General features: G+C 36.4%; 4 protein-coding genes across 5 annotated transcripts in view; 2 read left to right on the top strand and 2 right to left on the bottom strand.

Moving 5' to 3' along the window:
* Positions 1-3011: 3011 nt before the first annotated feature.
* Positions 3012-4471, bottom strand: Med27 (mediator complex subunit 27). The gene is made up of 4 exons (XM_076389879.1): positions 4054-4471; positions 3709-3978; positions 3328-3628; positions 3012-3266 (listed from the first exon to the last, which is right to left on the bottom strand). Exons 1-4 carry the CDS (start codon positions 4224-4226, stop codon positions 3132-3134), a joined length of 879 nt encoding a protein of 292 aa, XP_076245994.1. The 5' UTR covers positions 4227-4471; the 3' UTR covers positions 3012-3131.
* Positions 4472-4940: 469 nt separating this feature from the next.
* On the top strand, positions 4941-7853 carry Ilk (integrin linked kinase). Its single transcript, XM_076388247.1, has 7 exons — positions 4941-5378; positions 5665-5830; positions 5918-6110; positions 6190-6270; positions 6339-6781; positions 6848-7078; positions 7170-7853. Exons 1-7 carry the CDS (start codon positions 5290-5292, stop codon positions 7314-7316), a joined length of 1350 nt encoding a protein of 449 aa, XP_076244362.1. The 5' UTR covers positions 4941-5289; the 3' UTR covers positions 7317-7853.
* Positions 7854-8108: 255 nt separating this feature from the next.
* Positions 8109-11732, top strand: LOC143185303 (esterase FE4). The gene is made up of 8 exons (XM_076388233.1): positions 8109-8299; positions 8897-9185; positions 9275-9460; positions 9595-9791; positions 9885-10041; positions 10175-10504; positions 11007-11151; positions 11230-11732. The coding sequence occupies exons 1-8, from the start codon at positions 8165-8167 to the stop codon at positions 11387-11389; spliced, it is 1599 nt and encodes a 532-aa protein (XP_076244348.1). The 5' UTR covers positions 8109-8164; the 3' UTR covers positions 11390-11732.
* A 476-nt stretch (positions 11733-12208) lies between these two features.
* LOC143185294 (uncharacterized) overlaps positions 12209-23540 on the bottom strand; it is a 54361-nt gene continuing 43029 nt past the window's right edge. For both annotated transcript variants that reach the window (XM_076388212.1, XM_076388222.1), the window contains 17 exons: positions 23272-23428; positions 22884-23012; positions 22253-22600; positions 20779-20950; positions 20561-20714; positions 20343-20469; positions 20045-20245; positions 19790-19959; positions 18821-19720; positions 18228-18390; positions 15495-15839; positions 15127-15421; positions 14830-14971; positions 14560-14759; positions 14334-14486; positions 14123-14246; positions 12209-12349 (listed from right to left, as the gene is read on the bottom strand). In XM_076388212.1, coding sequence (XP_076244327.1) covers positions 12317-12349; positions 14123-14246; positions 14334-14486; positions 14560-14759; positions 14830-14971; positions 15127-15421; positions 15495-15839; positions 18228-18390; positions 18821-19720; positions 19790-19959; positions 20045-20245; positions 20343-20469; positions 20561-20714; positions 20779-20950; positions 22253-22600; positions 22884-23012; positions 23272-23428 — 3813 coding nt within the window. In that variant the 3' untranslated portion in view covers positions 12209-12316. The remainder of the gene's footprint in view (positions 12350-14122; positions 14247-14333; positions 14487-14559; positions 14760-14829; positions 14972-15126; positions 15422-15494; positions 15840-18227; positions 18391-18820; positions 19721-19789; positions 19960-20044; positions 20246-20342; positions 20470-20560; positions 20715-20778; positions 20951-22252; positions 22601-22883; positions 23013-23271; positions 23429-23540) is intronic.

Genomic DNA, 23540 nt, shown 5'->3' on the forward strand with positions numbered 1-23540 from the left:
TGTAACGACTTTCGAATTCTGCGCACGCGCACAGACGTTTCAATTATATTATTTATCGAAGAAAGAAAAGCGAACTACATGTTCTAAACTTCGTCTAAACGTTTGACTGATTAAACTCACGATCAATGATCAGGACGAAACAAATAATAGATTACTAGACTAATTTATAATCGATCGATATTGAATGGCAGTTCAAATATGTCAAAATTTCGCGCGCAACCTCCACCCTCTCGACTGAACCACAAAATCCAACGGCATCCTATACGTTCAGAGGCATGCCTTTTTCTTACTACATTTCGTCGTTAATGTTTTACACAAAAATGCACGTCGTTTGATGTTATGCAAGCTCTTTGGGAAAACTTCCCTTATATGTATATAATACATGTATATACTGTATACTTCTATCGTACTTACCAAGTCGTTGCATAAGCGGATGTATGATAATCCTATACTATTCGATATAGTATATCCAATTCCTTATGGAAATAGCGTTACACGAACACTAATTACGTCGTTCGAGCGATAAAACCTATCTGATACCGACGCGAAAACGATTCAACTGATCGCTTCACTCGAACCGAGACGGACGCCAACCGGAAACGCAAGCCTGTTTTATGGCGCCCTCTCTTATGTCGGTACACGAACGACTTTTAAACCTGTCTTACTATTTGAAAGATTTATTACGAACAAGTTCTGTCAAACGCAACAAAATTTGTTATTGCTTATTATTTATTTATTTTTATTACTTATAGGCTCACGCAATATCAATTGGAATATCTATACTAAGCGGTTTAAAGAATTGTTCATTTTCGACTTCCGTTTTGGAAGTAAAATCACGTACCGTAATGAATATTATTGAATATCGACTTACAATCGATGACTAAACGAAACGATATATGTAGGATAGAAAGAAGGGATAAAATAATAAACGTCACGTGAAAAAAAGGAATACGAAATGAAGGGAAACTTTTTAATGTAAGCTGTCCAAATCATACAGAATCAGTGAGAAAGGCAATAAAGCTATTAAACTGAAGAAAAAAAAAAAGAAAAAATATGCTAACGTAGATTTACTTGCATTATAGTATTATCAGAATTCCAACTATCAATTATTGATACCTAGGCTAGGAATCATGGATACATACATAGCTACTAGTTTATAGTAGCACGATGTAACAGATTAATGATAACAATCGCAAAAACTTTGCTATATATCTCGTACACCCGTTCTCGAACACTCGACGAACATGTACGTTTCTCGCTCGTGTAATGGCTGTACAATAATCGCGGACCGAGTTACCGAGTAGCATATCCATTTTTTAAATCGTTAAACAAGCTTAAAGGACACGATGATTAATACCACTGACTGTAGGTTGCGATCACTTCGACTCAAACTAAATATGCATCTTATTAGCAAAGTCGATGAGTCGAATTTGAAAGAGAAACTTACCGCACTAGAAGGAGTATTTAAAAAAAATATACTAAATGTTTACTTTTCACGTTTCGAGAATTTTTTCCAGCTATGTGTAATTAGACGTACTAAAAAAATTCAAGTTTCGATACGTTGCAAGGTCTAATAATAAGCCTCGTTACTTTATTCCCATTGAGAAAAGGCCTGCTGTGATACAGTTTCACACGAAAGTCTCAGCGAGCAAATGACAAAACTATGAAACAACTTTTCTATCTTCGACAGGATTAAAGTTGTGATTAGGAGCGTTAGTATAATACTAATAACGAAATTACAATTACGCCAGGTACATACGTACGAAATCAGTCAAATGACGCACGAGATGTTTCTCTAGTTTTCGAAGGTCTAAAGTAATGTGTAGGTGTTCAAAGTGCTTTCGAAAACACTTTCTCGTACTAAAGATAAAAGCAAGAAAAAAGAAAAATTAATTTCACTATAATTCAACCACACACGTAATGATACAATTAGTAAACTCGTTTCTAAAAACTGTAATATTATACATATACATATATATACATATAAATATATATAAACGGTAAACTTTTATGCGAGGACCTATTCCGCACTCACCACGACTTTGATAACAAAATCAGTAATGATTGCATACATAGTTTCGAGTCAATGATATATTTGAAATTCACTGAGTATTGCAAACGTTTATAGAGCCTTAAAAAGACAAAAAATGAAAGAAAAAAGAAATTTGGGCCAAGTCCAGCAAAGTGATCACAATAACGATTTGTAAAATAAGTTCACTGCCACACAAAACGACTTGCGCTCTTTGAGGAGTGCCGATATATTCCAAATGTGAATGTGTACAGTTATGTGAAAAGTACTTATAAACGTAATTATATTTACACATAACATTAATTAGAGTTATGTAAAACTAAATAGCATGTAATAATATTAAGAATGATATACAGATGTAGGGTACACAAAGACGAAAAAAAAAATCATTGAGTGCAGAGCTACTATATTCCAAAACAAGAAAAGTTTATGCCTGCTCATTTGTATATTATACGTAAATCTTAGCACGAAAATAAGTGTTTCTCTGGTAAAAGATGCCAATCTCTAATTGACCTATTTGTTTTACTTTACAGAAAAAAAATATTACTTCACTCTTGACTTCAATTTTGCTCATTGCTGCAATAATTTGCAATTTTTTGGTAAAATAAGAAACTGAATTTTCTATCTCAGAATTGCACTTATTGTGTCAATACATATTATATAATTTTCGTTTTGCTTTTGAAGGGAGTCACATTATAATCTCTAAGGAAGCATTTTAATTGTTTCTGAATTGCGTAATATAATTTGAAGTTTGCATTAGCACAAAGAAATATAAACCTGTAATATTGTAACATGGTTTTATTTGTAATTGTATATATGCGTAGCAATTGTTTATAATATTTTAATTACTTATAATTAATATATTTAAGCTGAACAAATAAACTTAAGTGGACAGATCATACGTGACATCTTTTAAAATCTATAAATAAAAATATTTACTAAGTAAAATTTAGGAGTTTTTAATTACTTTACAAAGATAAAATATACCAAAATATTAATTTTTTTATTGGAACTTTTTGTTTTGTTGGAAGTACATTATGTATTAAATATAGAATTAAAAATATTCTGGCGAAGAAATACAAGTATATTACATGAACAGAAATTATGGTTTACATTCTTGATGATAAGGTTCCAAAGTTCGAAAATCTCTCCATGTTGGAGGCAAAGCACTGTGTAGATGTAACCCACAACGTTTGCAAGGATCACTAAATAAATTATTCAGACTATGGAACCAAGTCTAAAATAAAAAAATTATTGAGAATTGTTTTCTAATAGTCATTTTAACATGATGTACTCACCATAAAGGAACGAACAGCTAATTCAGGTAATGCAGGCGAATAAAAGTGTAACATTGCTGCATGGGCATTTTCTGTTACTTTTCTGAACACTTTATGCCTAGATTCTGTCCATAGATCCATGGTTTCTCCATAACCCTTAACTACCACCCATTCAATCATTAAACCTTTAAATGCTATTACACCTTTCAAAACATGACCTAGAGTAACATGCAGTACCGCATTTGATGCAAATGGCCGTGATACAGATACTGTCATATCATTGAAAAGTCTATCAAATGTGGCTATCATTGAATCTACTTGTCTATCAGAGAAATAAAAAAGACTCTTTAATAATTTTATAACAATATTATTAACATATTTTATAAATAATATTCAACTCACTGTTGAGGAACATTATGATTACTTGTTTGTACTCTGCCTCTTTTGGCTCTAGTAGAATTAATATATGATCTCTTCAAAGAATTTTGACTAAGTAATGTTTGTGCAACATTACTGTATTCGTGTACTTTGTCAGTCCATTTGTAACTATTAACAAGTGTACTATACAATGCTTGTCTTTCCTGAGTTGTTTCTTGACTAAGATATGCAGTACTTGCTAAATTAAATGGTCCTGGTGGTGGATTTAAACTACTGACAGCTTGTTCAACATCTCTGAATATAAAAGATATTTAATGAAATAAACTTCGAATACACGTGTAAACACATTTTCTAAAGTAATATTCATACCTTAAATTAACACTGACAGTTGTTAGAAGTTCTTGTAATTCAAGTAAGTACTTATTCTCTTTATTTTCTTCTCCATGATCAGCACGTAATCCATTTCCTAGAGAATCAAAGACTTGACCAACACTAGAACGCAGTACTTTGATTGCTGTCAATGCAGTGTGTAGTTGTTCCATTCTTATTTTAATTAAAGCACAAATAGATCGTTTTCGAAGCTTTTACTGTCATCACTTAACCTTAAAGATACACGGCACAACGTTTACTAAAAATTTGTATGGAATTATGAAGTATTTTAAGAGTCTGATTATTTAATGCTATAGGTTTTCTTGAAGTATATGAAAGTAAATAACTTTTGTAAAAAGCCTGAGAAATGTTCTTAAGAATGAATAAATTAATTTCTCAGGTAAACACACAGAATACAAAATTGCGGGAAACTCAGGGAAACTGACGTATCTTCTTCGAAACATTAAAAGGTTAATTTGACATGCAGTTGATAATAAAAGACATTTAATTATATCACTTATACATTCTATTTATAAAATTAATGTACAAATTGTATCAATTTTCATTAAATAATTCTCATCATATTATCACAATAGAGGTAGTTATCTATTATCGATAAAATCACATTCTCCTTCATCTTCCTTATCTCGAGAGATCTACATAATAGTTTCGTGATTGTATGCGCATCTTTGAGTACTTATAATCGTAGATAAAATGTTCTTTTCTATGTACAGGGTAGCGTAAATTTTTAATCTGTGCATACTATTTTATATTTTATAAAAAATTGGCGCTCTTTGCAGCCCTCTGGTGATGATTCGAAGAGTCGTTTCTGTAATTGCCACACATTCAGTTTCTATGAAATTATGTGGGGGAGAATGAAGTAACCATCTCTCAGTTGAGGCAGTCGCGATTCCACGCGTCATATATGGTCACACAACGATTTTACGTGTTCATACTACGATTAGAATATTACATTGTACAGAATTCAATGTTGTGAGTGCACCTGTTGATTTTTACAATTTCATGGCTCCACAGGAGAGATCTGTGTAGAGCCGACACTGTCAGTTAGTGCGCAAAGTATACTGTAGTTATGTAGTTTTTGCGTGTGTGTCGTGTGCGCGGAAATATGGTTATATTTAGTATATGACGGCTATAGTGTTTTGGAGCACGAACATTGCCACTCCCCCGTTACATTATTTGAACATCTCCCTTGGTTTATCTAATAATTGAGAAAAAATGGAAGATATTTTTCAATGGTGTCGCGAGGGAAATGCTATGCAAGTACGTGTTTGGCTAGATGACACTGAACATGACATGAATCAAGGGTAAATATAGGAAAATCTATTTTTTTAGATTTTTTCTTAACAATTATTTTTCTTTATACTTTGGTCTGTTTGCTGTATTGTTGGTATTTTTTATCATTTTGAGTATCTCGTTTTATTGTTTACCCATTTGTATATAAATTGTTTACCTGTTTGTTTATAAACAATACGAGTTTCGAGTGTATTGATTGATTTTTATGAAGTATAGGTTCAATTCTGTCTGCTTTGTCATACTCAGTATTAACTTTCTCAGTTATATTTCATTTAAGATTTCCTATTCTATGTTTAGCGATGATCATGGATTTAGTCCATTGCATTGGTGCTGCAAAGAGGGACATTTAAAATTGGCTGAGTTACTAGTTAGTAGAGGAGCACGAATTAATGCTACCAACAGAGGAGATGATACTCCTCTTCACCTTGCATCTGCACATGGCCACAAGGAAATAGTGCAATTGGTAAAATAGAAATGTTATTTTTAATGAATAGATTAAAATATTTATTTTCTATTAATAATGGTTATTTGCTAAAATAAAAATTTGCAGTTACTTAGAAACAGAGCAGATGTGAATGTTACAAATGAACATGGAAACACTGCTCTTCATTATGCATGTTTTTGGGGTGATCAAGCTGTTGCCGAAGAATTGGTGGCTGCTGGTGCTCTTGTATCCATTGCAAACAAGGATGGTGATACACCTCTAGATAAAGCCAGAGGTCATCTTGCCAAGAGATTACATGGTATTTGACCAATTAATAATTCATGTATCTGCAACTATCAATTATTTAGTATACCATATAATATGTATTATTCTATCAGATATGGCTGTAGAATATGGCCAAGACTTGAAAAAGATTCAGTTTAAAGATCAGAGCTGGATGGGCTTGAAAACCAGAAGTCGTATGTAACACTCTACTATACTGGACTGTTTAATATAGTAGTTATTAATTGTTGATTATTTCCAATAGGAGATGCAACACTATCAAGGCATAAAGGAATTAATATGACAGACTTAGCCTTGCACACTCATTTGGCCAGTACACCAAGCGGAGAAACTTGGCGAGGGCGTTGGCAAAATAATGATATAGTGGCAAAAATTTTAAACATACGCGAATGTACTGCTCGTATCTCGAGAGATTTCAACGAAGAATTTCCTAAGTTAAGAATCTTTTCACACCCAAACGTGCTGCCCGTTCTCGGTTGCGTTAATCAACCACCGCAATTGGCCACTGTTTCGCAGTACATGGCACGTGGAAGTTTACACCGTCTTTTGCATGGAGGAACAGGTGTAGTTGTCGATACTGCACGTGCGCTCAGACTTGCTCTAGATGTTGCTAGAGCCATGGCGTTTCTTCATGGACTGGAGAGACAGAACAGATGTAGATTCCATTTGAATAGTAAACATATTATGGTACATTTTCTATTTCCTTTATTAATTTATGGATAATTCACTATTGTAATAAATGGCCATTCGTAGATTGACGAAGATCTGACTGCTCGCGTAAACATGGCAGATTCGAAGTTCTCATTTCAAGAGGTAGGTCGAATCTATGAACCAGCATGGATGTCGCCTGAGGCATTGAGTAAACGCCCAGCAGATATAAATCTCGAAGCTAGTGATATGTGGAGTTTCGCTGTGCTTTTATGGGAACTTGCAACTAGAGAAGTTCCGTTTGCAGATCTTTCGCCGATGGAATGCGGCATGAAAGTTTGTATAAAATTTTATATCGAAAACTGATGATTCTCGTTTTGCTTATGCTGATTCTTGTTTTATTAACAATATTTTCTATATATTGTAGATTGCGCTCGAGGATTTGCGAGTTAGTATACCACCAGGTATTTCGCCGCATCTCGCTAAACTTATTAGGATCTGCATGAACGAGGATCCTGGGAAACGTCCATCTTTTGATATGGTTGTCCCGATTCTCGACAAAATGAAACGTTAAGTGTTGGTGCAATATTTCACGTTTCGTTTAACTGCCAAGTCGTTGAAAAATATTCATAATTTCCAGAGAAACTTAATAGATTTAATTAGACAGGACTAATCAAAACGCTACAAATGTTCAATGCAGTGCCTCTATTTAAATAACTGAACTATATTTTTTATACGATCTTATTCGAAGAAACGATGTGCCTCTAAACACTTCCACGACATTGTAATTATATATACACTGATTTTATTGTTATCTAGTATTTATAAATGTATACTTGTATCGTTTACAATTATACTCACCTTTTTTTAAGCTTATATTAACTCCCTTTTCTAAACATATTACGTTCAATTTTTTTTATTTGTTGATTTTGTTTGTCATATTGTCATTTATTAAACGTTATAAATGCGTACATATACTTAACGGTGTAGTTATTTTTTACATTACTTTACCGCGTATGGCGAAAGTGCATTTCGTAAATATTAAAATTGCAGCTTTATGTAACAGGCATATTGTATTCTATAATGGTAAATATAATCTTAAAACAGAAGCACGTAATGTATCTGCCAAAACTCTTCATTAAAATTCCATTCTGAATTGCGGTTTTAACGCGAAATCGTTGCATAAAGAATGTAAATCATTCTTCGTTTCATTTAAGCGAAATATTGACGTTAATGTATGGTAAATGAATCTTTTACCGCGTCTCATTCGAATATCGCATTTCGTGACGTAACCCCTGCTATCAAGATCTGTTCGTCTAAAACGACTACATGATCGCTATACTGTGACAGTTGGCGTCCAGCGTTCGATCCCTCTACAAAGTGCAATTGTGTGTGATCAAGTTGGTGAGAGGTCGATCAACAATGAATAAACCAATAGTTTCCGTGAAAGATGGAAAGCTACAGGGCGCTGAAGTTAAAAGCGTCCTTGGACCATCTTTTGTTGCATTTTACGATATACCGTTTGCTGCTCCTCCCCTCGGAGAACTTCGATTCAAGGTAATCCTATTTATTGAATCACATCCATCTTCCTCTCGAAATATCGTACGAAATATGAATTTCGAAGAATGTATTATTAATATAAAATTGAATATTATTCAGTTAATTTTATTTTAAATAGTATGAAAAATATATAAGGACTATTGTTTTTAAACGACTTTCATTTTTATTACTTCGCCCTTGAAATACAAATGTTGTGTTTCGAAAATTCGTTATCAAAATCATCGTTATGTATTTGAGACGCTTAAATGAGTATTGTTATCAATCATTCAATCAATACAAGATTTGATACGATTAATCACGTGGAAACACATACATAACTCCAAACACATTCAATGCTAGTGTAATGACTAGGATATTTATGTTTATGTCCTACACTATAAAATATACAATAAAAAACGATGCAAGTTACTCTTGCATGCATTATATAAGAATAAGGTAATAAAATGTCATCAAATGGTGTTTATTTCACGTCTCATTTTACTGCTTTGTTAATCAGTTAGTCACGAGACGAGAGCATAGATTGCAGATAAAACTGAAAACAATGTGTGCAATATTACCACAAATCAAAAATTTCCTTATCCCTTGAAAAATTAGGATCCTCAGCCAGCAGAACCATGGAAAGGTGTGAAGGACGTCAGTCAATCAGCAAATCGAGTAGCTATCCAAATAGACGAATTACCGCCGAAAGAAATTGTTGGCTCGGAGGATTGCCTTTACCTAAACGTTTACACCACTTCCCTTAGTGGTTGTAAGCCAGTTATGTTTTGGATACATGGTGGTGCATACATAGTAGGAACTGCATCCTCCAAGATAAAAAAACCTGATTACTTAATGACGAAAGACGTCGTTGTTGTAGCTGCTAATTATCGATTAGGGGCGCTCGGTTAGTTCTTTGCCTAATTCGATGAATGAGTTCCTTGAAACAGGATCTTCGATTCTTCTCAATCAGTACAATTTATTTGATTTCTCAAGGATTTTTGAATCTGGGTCATCGAGCCGCGCCAGGTAACATGGCCGTAAAAGATCTGATCCTAGCCTTGGAGTGGGTCAAGGATAACATCGCCAGTTTCGGAGGTGACCCTTGCAACGTGACGATTTTCGGTGCAAGTGCTGGAGGATCACTGTGTCACACTTTAATTGTATCACCACTCGCGCGAGGTACATTTCCATTACCTTTTCTTAATTAGTGTAGGTTGAATTACTTTGCAGCATTGGCAGTCTACAATGCTACATATAAATGAGTAAAATAACGAAAGACCTTTGAACTGTTCTCTGATTATTATTGACTTTAGGTCTCGTTCACAAAGCGATTTTACAAAGTGGATCATTGACATGTGGTTGGGCTGAAAACAGTAGTCCAGAATTCAGTTTCAGGCTTGCCAAGGTTCTTGGAAATGATTCCATCGATCCTGAGGAAATTGTCGAATTTCTGCGGCAGTTGCCCGCGAAGGATATTATCAAGGCTCAAAGTGAAGTTTGCTCGAAAGAGGCAAATATAATTCTTTTTAATTATTTAAAATCATGCATTATATCGTGATTGAATATTCTTTACGTGATAAGTAGAATTGTTTTTGCTATATAGGAGGAAGGTCGTTACATGCTGACGTTTGGTATTGCCTGCGATAAGGTGGCGGAAAATCCTGTTTTACCGTATCCAATTGAGCAGATGCTTTCAAAAGACTGTGATATACCTGTTGTAATTGGATCTACGTCTGATGAATTTATTATGTTTTTCAGAGGTGATTTTCTAAGCAAATATTGTAGTGCTATTTAGTAACTGTGGTTCGAACTTTTAATTAGACATCGTCTTAGAACTGATAAGAATCGTAATCAATATATCAACATTGAATTTTCTTTCCTCCTTCCTTTCAGATACAAGCGAACAGACGCTAAAAGCTTTTAATTACTTTTTACCAACTTACGTGAAAGCCTTACAGGTACTGGGGAAAAAGTATGACTTGGACTATGAGACATCATTAAAAATTGTTAAGGAACGGTACTTGTGCGGGAAATCATCAGTTACTCTGGATAATATAGGCAGTTTTACACGTTTTATGAGTGATGTCTATTTTGGATTACCCGCGAGATTGATTGCAGAAGATCGAGTGCAAAGAGGAGCGAAGCCTACGTTTTTCTACTCATATAATTACGTTGGTAATGAAAGGACACATACGGATGTATTGGTCGAACGTCAAGTAAGAGGTAACAGTATTTTTGGAATTTTTTATCACGCGATTATGACAGATAATCAATTTTTAGCGAATTCTTTAAGACGAACGCAAATCGTGATGTACGTGGATTTGATCAGTTAATAATTTTATGATATTTTTGCAAAGATACTTTACGAATCTTTAAAAAAATGAAGAAAGCATGAAACATTATTTCAAAACTAAAACTTCATACTAAAAAAAAAGGTTATTTTTTGTTAAGAAATTTACATCTTGTAGGATAAACTTCATGAAAGAGAATATAGGTTTACAAATAGACACATTACTTTTACTTTCAGATCGATAAGATAACTCATATCTTAAAATATTTTAAATATACTTTTTTCGTTATCGTCTTCCTTATTTATTGCCTGTATTTATACCGTTCCTTTTAAATGTGAGATAATTTATCGCAATACTCCATAATCCTTTGCCTTTGGGTTTACGTAAAGAGTGCATTTCAAATTCGATACTGATTTATACAACGATATTTTTAGGAGCATCTCACGTTGACGAATTATCGTACTTGTTTTATATACCCGTGTTTAAAACTGATAATCCTGATCCACCAGCGGAAGGTACGAAGGACAGATTAATGATCGAACGTATGATAGCATTGTGGACCAATTTTGCTAGAACAGGGTAATTCGTGAAAGCTATTCAAAATTATGTCATACTTTATCTTGATTTTTGTGTACCAAATATTCTTAATTATTTTAGAAATCCTACTCCGTGTGATGACAAGTCTATCGAGACTATTTGGAAGCCAGCAACGAAAGACAAGCTCTACTGTTTCAAAATCGATGATAAATTAGAATGTTTACCCGCAGAACCGAATATCTTGAATTCCAAATGCACTTTATCGTCCAGTACACGTTAAAACTGCAATAAATCGGGCGATACGTTCGCCAGTATACCATATTTCAGAGTACATGTTACAATTTACTTTTCTATTCTCTTTATTCAGGTATAATTTATACAGTAACAATACGTAATGTAATCGTTTTCGTATGTCCACAAGAAGACTAAGGTGTCAATGTGCGAAGTGCAATAATAAATATAATCGTTATCTTGCTACGTTTCTAAAATGTCGCTATTTACACGCATCGAAAAGGCGAATATCTACGTTGTTTATCGCTTGCAATATTTTATTTTTTGTAACGAAGCCGAACGTATCTACATATTAAATTTAATATTAGAAATAAACTTCGCCTGGTGCTAGACTGCATTGTTTCGTTACATCTCCCGTGCATTTCCCATTTTTAGATGCGATAAAAAAAGGATGATTAATGGTAGCGCAGAATGTGACAATCACAATGGGATTTCTACTGTAAGTATTTGTCTTCCACAGACTACGCAGGACTCATAAGAAAAGTAATTAAATATTTTTGTTTATGTTCATTGTACTTATTCTACGATTCAACTCCTCTCTATCGACGAATTTTCGTATGAAAGTCCTTTACGTTATAGTTACTTGATCTTACGCGTACGTGTTTAATCTCCGCTAATCTCAAAGAAGAAGAAATAGAAATACTTTTATCTTACACGTTGTCGTTTCGTCGAGTTTAGTTGAGCGACTGAATACTTTCGAATTTAATAAGTAACGGTTATTTGTTCCAGAACGCGAACGCCTTTTGTATCCTTTCGTTGTGCGGCTTCCCTGTCGCCACGGAGACCGAAGGAAACGCGCGTTGTGATACAGGCGATGCGTTTGAAGGAGATTTTGACGCTGCCGCTTCCTTTTCAAATAGTTTTGCGGTACGACTCACATTTCCGGTTGGAACGAACTTGCTCCGAATTCGACCGATTAGAAGCCTTGGGTCCTCAATTTCGCTGGTAGCTGTAAACAAGGCAACGTCTCAAAAGTTAAGTGCTTCATTTTGTTATGGATTGAGTATTCAAATTTAAATTTATTTTCAAAACGAATCTTGGTGTTTGAATAATCGACTTATCATTGGTAATTGGTAATTTAAAAGAATATTTAAATTCAAATACTCAAGGATATAGATTCAGTAGCTCCTAGTCCACAGTGAATATTTTGAATACTCATAAATGTGGATATTAATTGTAATCCATTATATTCTTCAAATTTAAAAAAGCGTTTCACAAAAAACATTAAATTAAAAAAAATAAATTTCACATGGAACACACCTTCATGCCGATTAGTTTCACGCGAAGCTTTAGTTACACCACTTGCAGGTATGGTTGTCGAGTTTCGAACGTTTTCCGACACACCTGCCACATTTTCTGAAATTTTACGCTGCTCTGATTGTTCCAGTCTTTTAGTCTTCTCTTTGACGTTATCGTTATCGGCCTCATTGTCCACTTCCTCTTCTCTGATCGACGATATACCTAGTTCATTAACATGTTGCGAAGAGGAGGACAGATTCGACATGCAATCACCGATTCCTGAATCCCTGGAATCACCTCTGAAGACTCGCCTAGGTTTCTGCGATTCTATGTTCGTTTTTCGATCAGACTTCTCTTTTGGTTCAGTCTCTTCAACCCCTGAGGTCACTTTCTTCTCCTTGACAATTGTTTCTTCAATATTCACTGACGAATGTACTTCACGTACCTCAGACACACTGGTCTTGTTATCAGTAGTCGACTCAGAAATTATTTCGTTATCAACATTGTAAGAACTTCGTTCATGGTTTTGCTGGGTTTCAATCGCATCCTCAAATTTATTGTTCATATTTATATTTTCTATATTTACACTCTTCGTAATTGACGTGTCCTCCTTTATTACGATGCACTCCTCGACGTGGCACCGCGTGATAATCTCAATTCCCTCCTCGACCTTTGTCGCTAACTCTTCCGTGTGAGCTCCATTTTGGTCCTCAGTTTTCTCGGAGGTATCAGTTTCCTGAATCTCATCGGATTCATTTCCCCGAGAACACGATCTCGTGTCGTCCCTCGCGAGTTCAGTTTTCAGAGACGCGTCGTCAAGGTCCGATGACGCGTGTGTTTCACTCTTTAGAGAAGAGTCTAACGTTTCCTCCGGGAAGATGTTCACTTCCGTCTTATAGCGGAAGGAATACATGTTTCTTCCGCGACTGCTCGTCTCTGTTGGACTTCTGTCGTTCTTGCTTGCCACGTTTTCGGTGTCAGACTTTGTCTGATCTTCGAGGAACGATTTAGAATCATTGCTTAATGGTGAATCGATAGGATTCGGAGGCTCTGAGGTGGGCGAGGATTCAGCTGTCGCTGTTGGACTTCGTCTACTGTTAGCTGAAAGGATTGCCATCCTTCCCAATGCACGAATGGCGTTTCCTGTTTTCTGTTGCAACAAACGAAAGCACACAAGCACACACGGTGGTCAAACCCATGCTGAGATTAGTTCAATCAGGGAGTTAGGTATTCTATTTGTGGGGAATACATGAAAATAAATAGAAGAAACTAATCGTGTTGGGCAGAATTTTCTTGACGCTTTCGGGAATTCAATTAATTATAAATAGTCTGAATTTTAAAATGATTAAAATCTGAATTTTACAGTAGATGATATTATAATAAAGTGTAGACAGAAACGCTTGGTTGATGGTAGAAGAGAAACACTGTAAGCCACAGCAGAGCAATATAAAACCGCAGAAAACAAAATTTCATGGGCACTCACCTGCCACTTTCTTCGTACGATGAATTTCTTCAGCTTTTCTGTCGGCAAGGCAATTCTGCTCATCGCTTCCGCGTGCTGGGCCATCCAAGGATGCTCCAAACACTGTCTTGCCGACATTCGCAATCTATAAAGCATTATAGCATAATGATTACCATTTAATAAATGTTATATTACTAAATATATTCAAATAATGAAATAGGTAAACACGTACTCCTTTCGTTTAACGAGTAGACCACTAATGAACTCCTTAGCGTCGTTCGAAATCGCATCGAATGCCTCGTCCTCCAAATCGTAATCAGCTCGAGTGATGTTAGCGAAGGTTTCAACGTCGTTGTCACCCATAAATGGTGACAAACCAGTTAATCTAAATATTTTATAATCGTGTTTATTATTCGATGAAATCTTCAGCAGTAATTTAAATTTTGTTAGATACTTACAGTACATAACAAATTACACCGACACTCCACATGTCTGATTCAGTCCCAATCGGTTCGTAGCTGATGATTTCTGGAGGAATGAATTCTGGGGTGCCGAAGAGAACTCTGATTGGAGTATCTGGTTTGAGAGTTTGAGCGAGACCAAAGTCGATGAGCTTGATTTGGTGAGAAGTTCTTGTTCTGCACATTATATTCTCTGGCTAAGAAGTAAAGAGATGTAAATACATAAGAAGACTGCATTTTGTTGGTTGACAATAAGGTCAGTTTTACCTTCAAGTCCAAGTGGACCACATTGTTCTTGTGCATGTATTCAACACCTTCGCAAATCTGCCTCATGAAGAGTATACTGTCTCTTTCGGTGAGCGTGAAATCGTCAGCTACAACCCTTTCGAATAGCTCACCACCTGAGATGCTGAGGACAAAAATTGAAGTATTGAGTTTGATGATTCTTTCATATTTGCTAAATTATTTACGAGTCTACTATTATTTTCTTGTTATCGCGATACACTTTTAGGTATTTTATCAAATCTGTTTAAGTCAGTAATATTCTTATTACTAAATGCTTACTACTCAGTGACCATAATGATCTCTCGGGGGCTCTCAAACGCAGCCGCCAAAAGAAGAAGCTTCGGATGTCGCAACATGTTCATGATTCGAATTTCCTCTCGAACCTGTTCTCTGTCTTTAGTTTTAATAGTCCTCACAAACTTAGCAGCGAAACTCGTCCCAGAGGTCTTCTCGATAACCCTCCTGACTGTACCGTATCGACCTTTGCCAAGTTCTTCTAGGACATCATACCTCTCGCCAAACAATTGTCCATCTTCCATCTCCACCACTCTGGCTTCGAAAGGTGGCTCGAATTCTGTCCAAACAATGTTCCTTCGTTGCAATTTTACTTTTCATAGAGCAAGATGTCTCCTAGCTTTTCCTCTTACCTTCCTCGTCGTCGTTGAGCAACGTCTCTCCTTCCTTAGGGATTCTGACAAACTCTGATTGATTTCCTGGTTCGCTGACCCCGTGGATGTTCTCTGCTCGAACGCGAAATCGATACCTCTCGCCAGGTAGCACGGTGTCAGTGCCAGGAGCAGGCACCGTGTGACTCAACGAGTGACAGGATTCCGCGATGGTCGACCAGATGTTTTCACCTGCGCGATTCATCTCCACGGTATAACCGGTGACTGTGCAGCCTCCGTCGTATGGCGACGACCTCCAATTGATGGTGGTGCTTCCTGGGGAATAACAGTTCACGGTGGGAACACCTGCTGGAGGGTCAGGTGGACCTGTAAAAAATTCATTTGAACCTTAGTTCGTTAACAAAAATGATTGGAAATCGAATTTAAAATTTTGATCTTTTTACGTTGATTTTATTAAGATTTTTTTAGAAGGATCTCAAGCACCACAACCTACATTTGTTTCTTTCTTGTGTTGAAGATATCAGTGATTTAGAAATCGATAAAGTGTACTGGTTTATAGACGGTCCTACTTTTAACGAGAGCACTTGGTAACTGTCAGTAACTGTTTAAAAGTAACACGAGTTGTTTGTGTTGCGTTAATTTTCATGGCGGTCAGTTTTTCTAAAGGTTGGTAAAGAGTGCCTCAAGGGCGTAACGTTCTATGGACAGTCTGAAATTGTAAATAAGAGGGTTTTAAAGTAAAGTGTCTTATCAACCCGATTCCATGAAATCTCATTAAATCAGCGACAGCGTTTCCACAGTTATTTGTTTCACATTGTCATGCTATAAATCATTCTTTATTACACCATTAACGTACGACACTTGAACATTAACTATCGGAGAATTTTATGAGATCAAACGAAATTTATTACCAGAAAATATTTCATTCAAACGTTACACATTTTTCTGCTACATTGAAACTCATTTCTACCACTAACTTCATACAACTTTTTTTTAGTGCATTTATAATATTCAATAAATTTAAGATACATATATGGCATTACCCATATTTTGCTGCTAAAGATTAGTATCTTTTCTTTTTCGTGATCACTCGAGGAACTTTAATAATATCAGTGGTAGACGAGAAGTGAAAACTGGAGCGTTTTAAAAACGCGAATTTTCATTCTAAATGAGTATCGACATCCACCGAGCGCGCAGTGATTCGGTACTGCTACGTTCTATCCAGAACTTGAGGAAAGAGGAACAGCCGATGTTGATGGTGGGGGAGTGGATGAAGATACGAGGGAAGGAGGAATTATTGCGCGATACGTCACGTGAGACTGTCGTCTGCCTTGTACATAAGAAGAGGAACTGGACCGTGTGACACGCGCTTACGCACGTGGAACAATGGGTGTCCTCTTCTGAATTGCGTCTGCAGACGCTCGAGTTACTCAAATAGAACAAATTGTTCATTTAACGTTGCATGGAGCCTCTACTAATTTCTTCTATTTCTTCTCCCTAAGATTCTACAAATTTTCTCTGTTAAAAGTTATTTACTTATCTAATCAAGAATTTATTTATAATGTAGTCTATCATTTAATTAACTCGATAGATAAAGACTGTTTTTCTAGAATGTTTTGACTCCGAGTGAATCAGTTGCTCAGTGTTCGTGAATTCAGAGTACACTCTTGTTTTGCATAATAGGTTTGTAGTTTCCTCATACGTCACTTTATGACTCATTTTAATAATCCAGTACGATGTGTGTGCTGGGATCCGGAAGAGTAGTTTCCCAAACTAGCTTGTGAGCAATTAGAGAAATTAGATCGAGCAGTAGTGTAACAAGAATAAAAATAATTTAGCACATTATTGAGATTTCAGGGTCTGAAATTCATGTAAAATATGTCTGACTTGGAACTTATTCTACTGTCGAGATTCAATAGGTCAGCGACAGCGAAGTCAGTAGATTAAGTCCAGACTCGAGTCAGACACATTTTGCAGGAATTTTAGGTGTTTCCTCAACAACTAATAACTCAAGTACAAAGTTTAAAAACACAGTTTTTCTTCTCTTATCTTAGCATATAGAATCATCTTTTAAAATCTTTGACATCTGTCGTCAGACACTCTGTATATTAAGTATTTCACTTTTAATTTATTCTCGCCACAGAGAAAAGTCGTCTTGGATAATTAATGGAATGATGTGATAATTTCTTCCCCTCTTTACTTATTAATTGCAGTCGAATCGAGTTCATTGACTTCAATTTCATATCTTTTCATACCACTTCACTATATTCACCATGTTATAATTGCGTGTGTTCTCCCTTCTTTTTGGAAGAAGAGTCTCCAACTGTGTCCAATAACTTAGCCTATTTTTAGATTTATACATTTCTTTCCAAGGGGCACAGATGTTTCGTTCATGCCGCGTATTCATAAGTGAGCAAGATATCGTGGTAATCGTTTAAACGAGTGATGTAAGACTGCTTGTTTCGAAGCTCTGTAAACATTAATCGTTCCACAGTGTTCCGTGACTGTGTATCTATGCAATATTAGTTAAACGATTTACATAATATGTGGCCATAGAATAAGGGAAAGTGGGGCTAAATGAGTATCATTTTCTATAATAAGCAGATACTATATGCAGCCAATGCGTGATATCAGATTCGGTTCGATCTCAATTTGACTTAAAAAAAAATGACAATGAAAGAAGACTGATTTTGCATTTATGATTTTAACCTTGTATCAATGTATCAATTACGATATGTACAGCGTTGTACGTACCTTCAACAGCAACACTGAACCATCTTCGGTCCTTTCCGAATTTATTCTCCACTGATACTTCGTACTTTCCAGCGTTATCAGCTGTGACATCGTCTGATATCAAACAGGACACACCGCCGCCATAGGTGATCGCAGTCTTCTTATTTGGAGCCAACTCTCGTCCCTTGAATAAAAATGTGCTCTACATACATGTACTACGCAAATATTTACTTTGTGATAAAAGTCGAATTTTGTATACACATTACTAGCTGAAAGTTTGTTATCATTTGCTAATTCTCATTAAAGTTATACAAGCTGGATTTAGTACATTCAAGTTTTAAGGTGCCTGGGAGAAAGCAGTGATTCAATGACTCTGTGAATGTTGAACTACCATTCAAACTATCATTCTCAAGTACTCGCACTTTTCATTCATTCAAGATGCGTAATATGTGAACAAGGACTTCTTTATTTGAAACAACATTAATCAAACTGATACATGAAGATTCTTGTTTTTCTGAGTCATACTATGAAAGATTATTTCAAGGCGAATGTATTACTTAACATTAATCTTTCTGATAGAATATTAACTGATGGAATAATTGTATAATATTTACCGCTCGAAACCATTTGACACGTGGTTCTGGATGACCTTGATACGTGACCCTGAGGACCACTCTGTTCCCTCTGAAGACCGTCACATCAGCAGGCACCTTTATTACGGTAGCTGCTTCGAATACTTTCTTCGGAGTGTCTTCCTCCTCTTTCATTTCCACATCCCCACTTTTCTTCAACGACGAAGGTACGCTCGACTCTTCGGCAACTTGAGTGCATTCCGCGCATATTATAGGCGTATTATCGTACTTGTTACCGTTATCTTGGCTCTGCTTCGAATCCTTTTGCGTCTCACAAATATCAGAGACCACTGATGATTTTTTCGCAGATTTTTCTTCATGATTCAAAGGCGTCTTTCCTCCAAGCATATTCCTCATTTCTTCGTCTTCAGAAGACGATGATATTTTCTTGCCAATCGTCTGCTTGTTACTTGATTGAGTCACTTTGTGGTGTCTGGGAGGAAGCTCTTTTTTCTTTTCTATTTTGCTATTAACTGGTCTCTTTACGTCAGCTGAAGGATTGGGATTCCTCCTTACTGCCGGTGGAGACGCTTGTTTAGGACTGGGCGGAGATCTCAGGGGCAGCGAGGAGGATCTAGCGCGCATGGGTGACTCGTATCGCTGATTTCGAGGAGATTCGGAGGGCACTTCTCTTCTTGTTTTCCTCAGGGAATTGCTACGAGAGCAATTAGCAATCTTCTCGCCTCGAGTTGCCGTGTAAATGTCATTTTGCTTCGAGGCAGTGTCTCCGATATAACGGAGCGGTCGTTTCAATCGCAGCTCTGCTGTGCAACTGATAGATGGACCCTTGTCAATTGCGAATGCTGTGCATCGAATTTCACCAACGTCTCGCGATGTCACGTTATGTATCCTTAGGATGCTGACGTTGTCATCTTTTTCAACCTGAGCAGATGGGTCTAAATTACTCGACGAGTATTTCTTTTATATTAAATAATGTTTCCTGAGTCATACCTGGCATCTCGAATTCTCCCTAACATCTTTCCCATTGATTGTCCATACGATTTCCATAGGTTTTCCGCATTGTACTCGAGCGCAGAAATTCGCAGTTTCTCCCTTCGACGTGATGAGAGATATTGGAGTCTTGGTGAACTGCGGCGCCAGTTTCGGAGCACCTTTGTAATCTGTTGAATCCCAAATAAAAATCTGTCTATCTCTCATTTATTTCAAAATTTATCTATTTAAAAAAGAAATTGTAGACCACAGTACCTTGAACAACAAAGAGACCACTGCAAGCTGTTTCACCAAAATTGTTGCGCACGAGGCAAGTGTATTCTCCAGCATCTCGTGGAGAAACGTTAGCCAATCTCAAAGCGATTCCACCATCGCCATATATCACGTATCTGTAGTATTCATCGTCAGGTATTTGATGACCGTCCTTTGACCAAGTGACTGTGAAAGGTGGAGTACCTAGAAAATCAGTTATTTATTTAATATTTTATTTGAGGGGATGAAACTATGACATCGAAATAATTTTTCCTGTAAAGCAGTTTCAGTTTAAACATACCTGTAAGTCTCGTCTGAAGTTCATAGCAATGCCCTTCCATGACGATCGATTCCTCAGGAAGTGCTTGTAAAAATCTTGGTGAAAGTTCGTCAGCAGAGGATGAATCGTGAGGATCGAGAACGGTCACCTGTAAAGGAAAATATATATAAAATTAAAAAGTGAACAATTTTGTATTGAATAATGAAAATAGAGGATTAGTGTATTGCTAGATCTCTGACCTGACAGGTATTCTTCGAGGAACCAAGGATGTTCGTTGCCACACAGGTATATTCCCCTGCGTCGCTCGCTTTCACTTTTGTAATTTCGACTTTGGCCGTTTTGCCATCGAAGTACCTTTTTATTCGGCTCGATCGCTCCAATGGTCGTCCATTTCTGGAAAATTCCGTGTTATTCAATTATATTTAAACGAGACTTAACAAATTTAAATCAGTCTTACCTAAACCATGTTGGTGTTGGACCAGGCGTCCCCCTCATACTACAATCGAGATGTAGTCGTCCATTTACTCTAGTAGTTGTGTCAAGAAGACTTCTTCCGAAAGATGGATATGTTCTAGGCGATGCGCTTCTGGTTCTGATGGTTCGAGCGACTGGACCGAGCAGCTGACGATCTTCTCGAACAAAAAATATATTAGAAATTATAAATATCAAAATTGTATTAGTTTTGTTACATTTAAAATTAATTTTTCTGAGTACCTACACCGTTCAAAAAAATTATGGCATAGAAAAATTTTGGGCAAAACTCGGCTAACTTTGATTGGCGATAACTCCGCGAAAAATTATCATAGGATCATGATTTTTTTTTTAAATTACAGCTTGAGGTCTTGACTGTAAGATACTATGCCTTAATTTTAAATTTTGATGCACCTCTAATACTGTAGCGCCTTAAATCTGAAGGCATGTTTATCGTATTGAAAATTCCAAAGTTTGACGCAATGCACAGTCTTGCTAGAATTTTTTTCAGGGATGTCGTTTAGAGAAACATAAAATTGGAACCTTTCCCTTTAATTTAAAAAAAAGATCAAGTCGCTACGATTTTTTTTCGCAAAGTTACAAGACTTCAAAGTAACCCTTGTATTTTTGTCATATACCAGACTATCCGATCTTCTGTATAAATGTAAGGGTTTCTTTAAAGTGATGTAACTTTGCGAAAAAAAATCGCAGCGACTTGATTCTTTTTTTAAATGAAAGGGGAAGGTTCCAATTTTATGCTACTGGAAACGACATCCCTGAAAAAAATTTTTCCAAGTCTGTGCATTCCGTCAAAGTTGGCAATTTGCAATACGACAAATTGCAAAGTTTGACAAAATACAGGGATTCGCTGAAATTTTTTCCAGGGATGTCATTTCCGGTAGCACAAAGCTGGGACCTTCCCCTTTAATTTAAAAAAAAGATCAAGTCGCTACGATTTTTTTTCGCAAAGTTACAGGACTTTAAAGTAACCCTTGTATTTTCGTCATGTATCAGTATCATCCGTTCTGCTGTAAAAATGTAAGGGTTTCTTTAAAGTGACGTAACTTTGCGAAAAAAAATCGCAGTGACTTGATTCTTTTTTTAAATGAAAGGGGAAGGTTCCAATTTTATGCTACTGGAAACGACATTCCAAGAAAAAATTTGTTCAAGTCTGTGCATCTCGTCAAGTTTGGCAATTTTCAATACGATAAGCATGCCTTCAGATTTAAGGCGCTACAGTAGTAGATGTGCACTAAACTTAAAATTAAGGCATAGTGTGTTACAGTAAAGATCTCAAGCTGTAATTTAAAAAAAAGATCACGATCCTACGATGATTTTTCACGAAGTTATTGCCAATCAAAGTTAGCCGATTTTTGCCCCAAATTTTTCTATGCTATGATTTTTTGAGAAGTCTATATCTCACAACATTTTACTGGAAATACAATAGAACATTTGCATACTTATTACTTCCAGACGAGCACTGGCTTCGATTCGACCATAATCATTCTCCACGGTCACCCTGTACAATCCAGCATCTTCTGGAGTAACTTCAACGATTTCCAATATCTTCACGTCATCCCTTTCCTTTATGGAGATCCTTGCGGTAGGCGTAACGGCTAGGCCATTTTTGTCCCATTTCACCCACGGTATCGGATGTCCCACCACAGCACACTGGAATCGCACGGTTTCACCTTCCTCGACCACTCGATTGTGTGGAACCGCATAAAATTTCGGCGGGCTGATTTTTGGCCGTCTTGACATCGATCTACTTCGCGACAGTAGTTGGGGTGATTTCAATTCTCGGCCATCTGTAACACGTTTCATTCTATCAGAGGTCTATCGTTAACTCTGAGCACATATTTTCGATTATGTGGCAAATGAACATGAATCGCAATTTTAAAAAATTAAATTTACCTTAATTAAAATTTCCAAGATACAACTTGCATTTTCAGAAAAAGAGGATTCAACTAAAAGAACTTTTCCCTTACGAATCAGAATGAATAAGATTCAAATGGATAATAAAAAACTGGGGTTGAAATCCTCGAAAATTAAAATATGTAACAGGCAGAGATATTCAGATTAAATACTCACGCGACACTGCAGGAGATAAGCTTCTGATAGGCGTCGATCGTGGCGTCGACCTTGGCGTTGATCCTGCTGACAGTAGACCCGTGGGCCTAGTCAATCGCTGGCTCAAAAGGTTTTCCTTTCCTTCAGGCACTGAAAGTAAAAAGCTAAGTTGAGTATTTGCAATCGTTCTCCATGTGGAGTGTTTGGTTTCTACTTCGCTGATCGTGGGCAGCACGTTCCTTATCATTTAATAAAATTGGACGATAGGTGCGCCTGACAAATAATTTGCATCGTAAGTAAGGCAGTGATTGAATAACACTCGACCAAGGTTATAGATATTTACGTTGCGATGGTTTTTTCTCATGCCATTTTAGCTTATCGCGCTGCTATAATTTATATATGGAATTACCATCCACGACGAGACACGCCGACGTGAACGCTTTGCCAAGGTCGTTGTATGCCACACAGGTATATTCGCCCTCGTCTTCTGGATAGACGTGTTGGATGCTCAGTCGTGCTGTTTCTCCATCGAACTCCGCGGAAAAATCGCCACCCATTTGTAAAATCTGAGGAACCGAGGCACACGTGTAGGAATTTTAAAAATTAGTTAATTGTACACTTGGTGTACAACTGAGCAATAAGTCTATTTAGCATAAGCCTTGATAAGTTATTTGATCA

Source organism: Calliopsis andreniformis, chromosome 2, assembly GCF_051401765.1.
Source record: "Calliopsis andreniformis isolate RMS-2024a chromosome 2, iyCalAndr_principal, whole genome shotgun sequence".
NCBI classification, from domain to species: Eukaryota; Metazoa; Arthropoda; class Insecta; order Hymenoptera; family Andrenidae; genus Calliopsis; species Calliopsis andreniformis.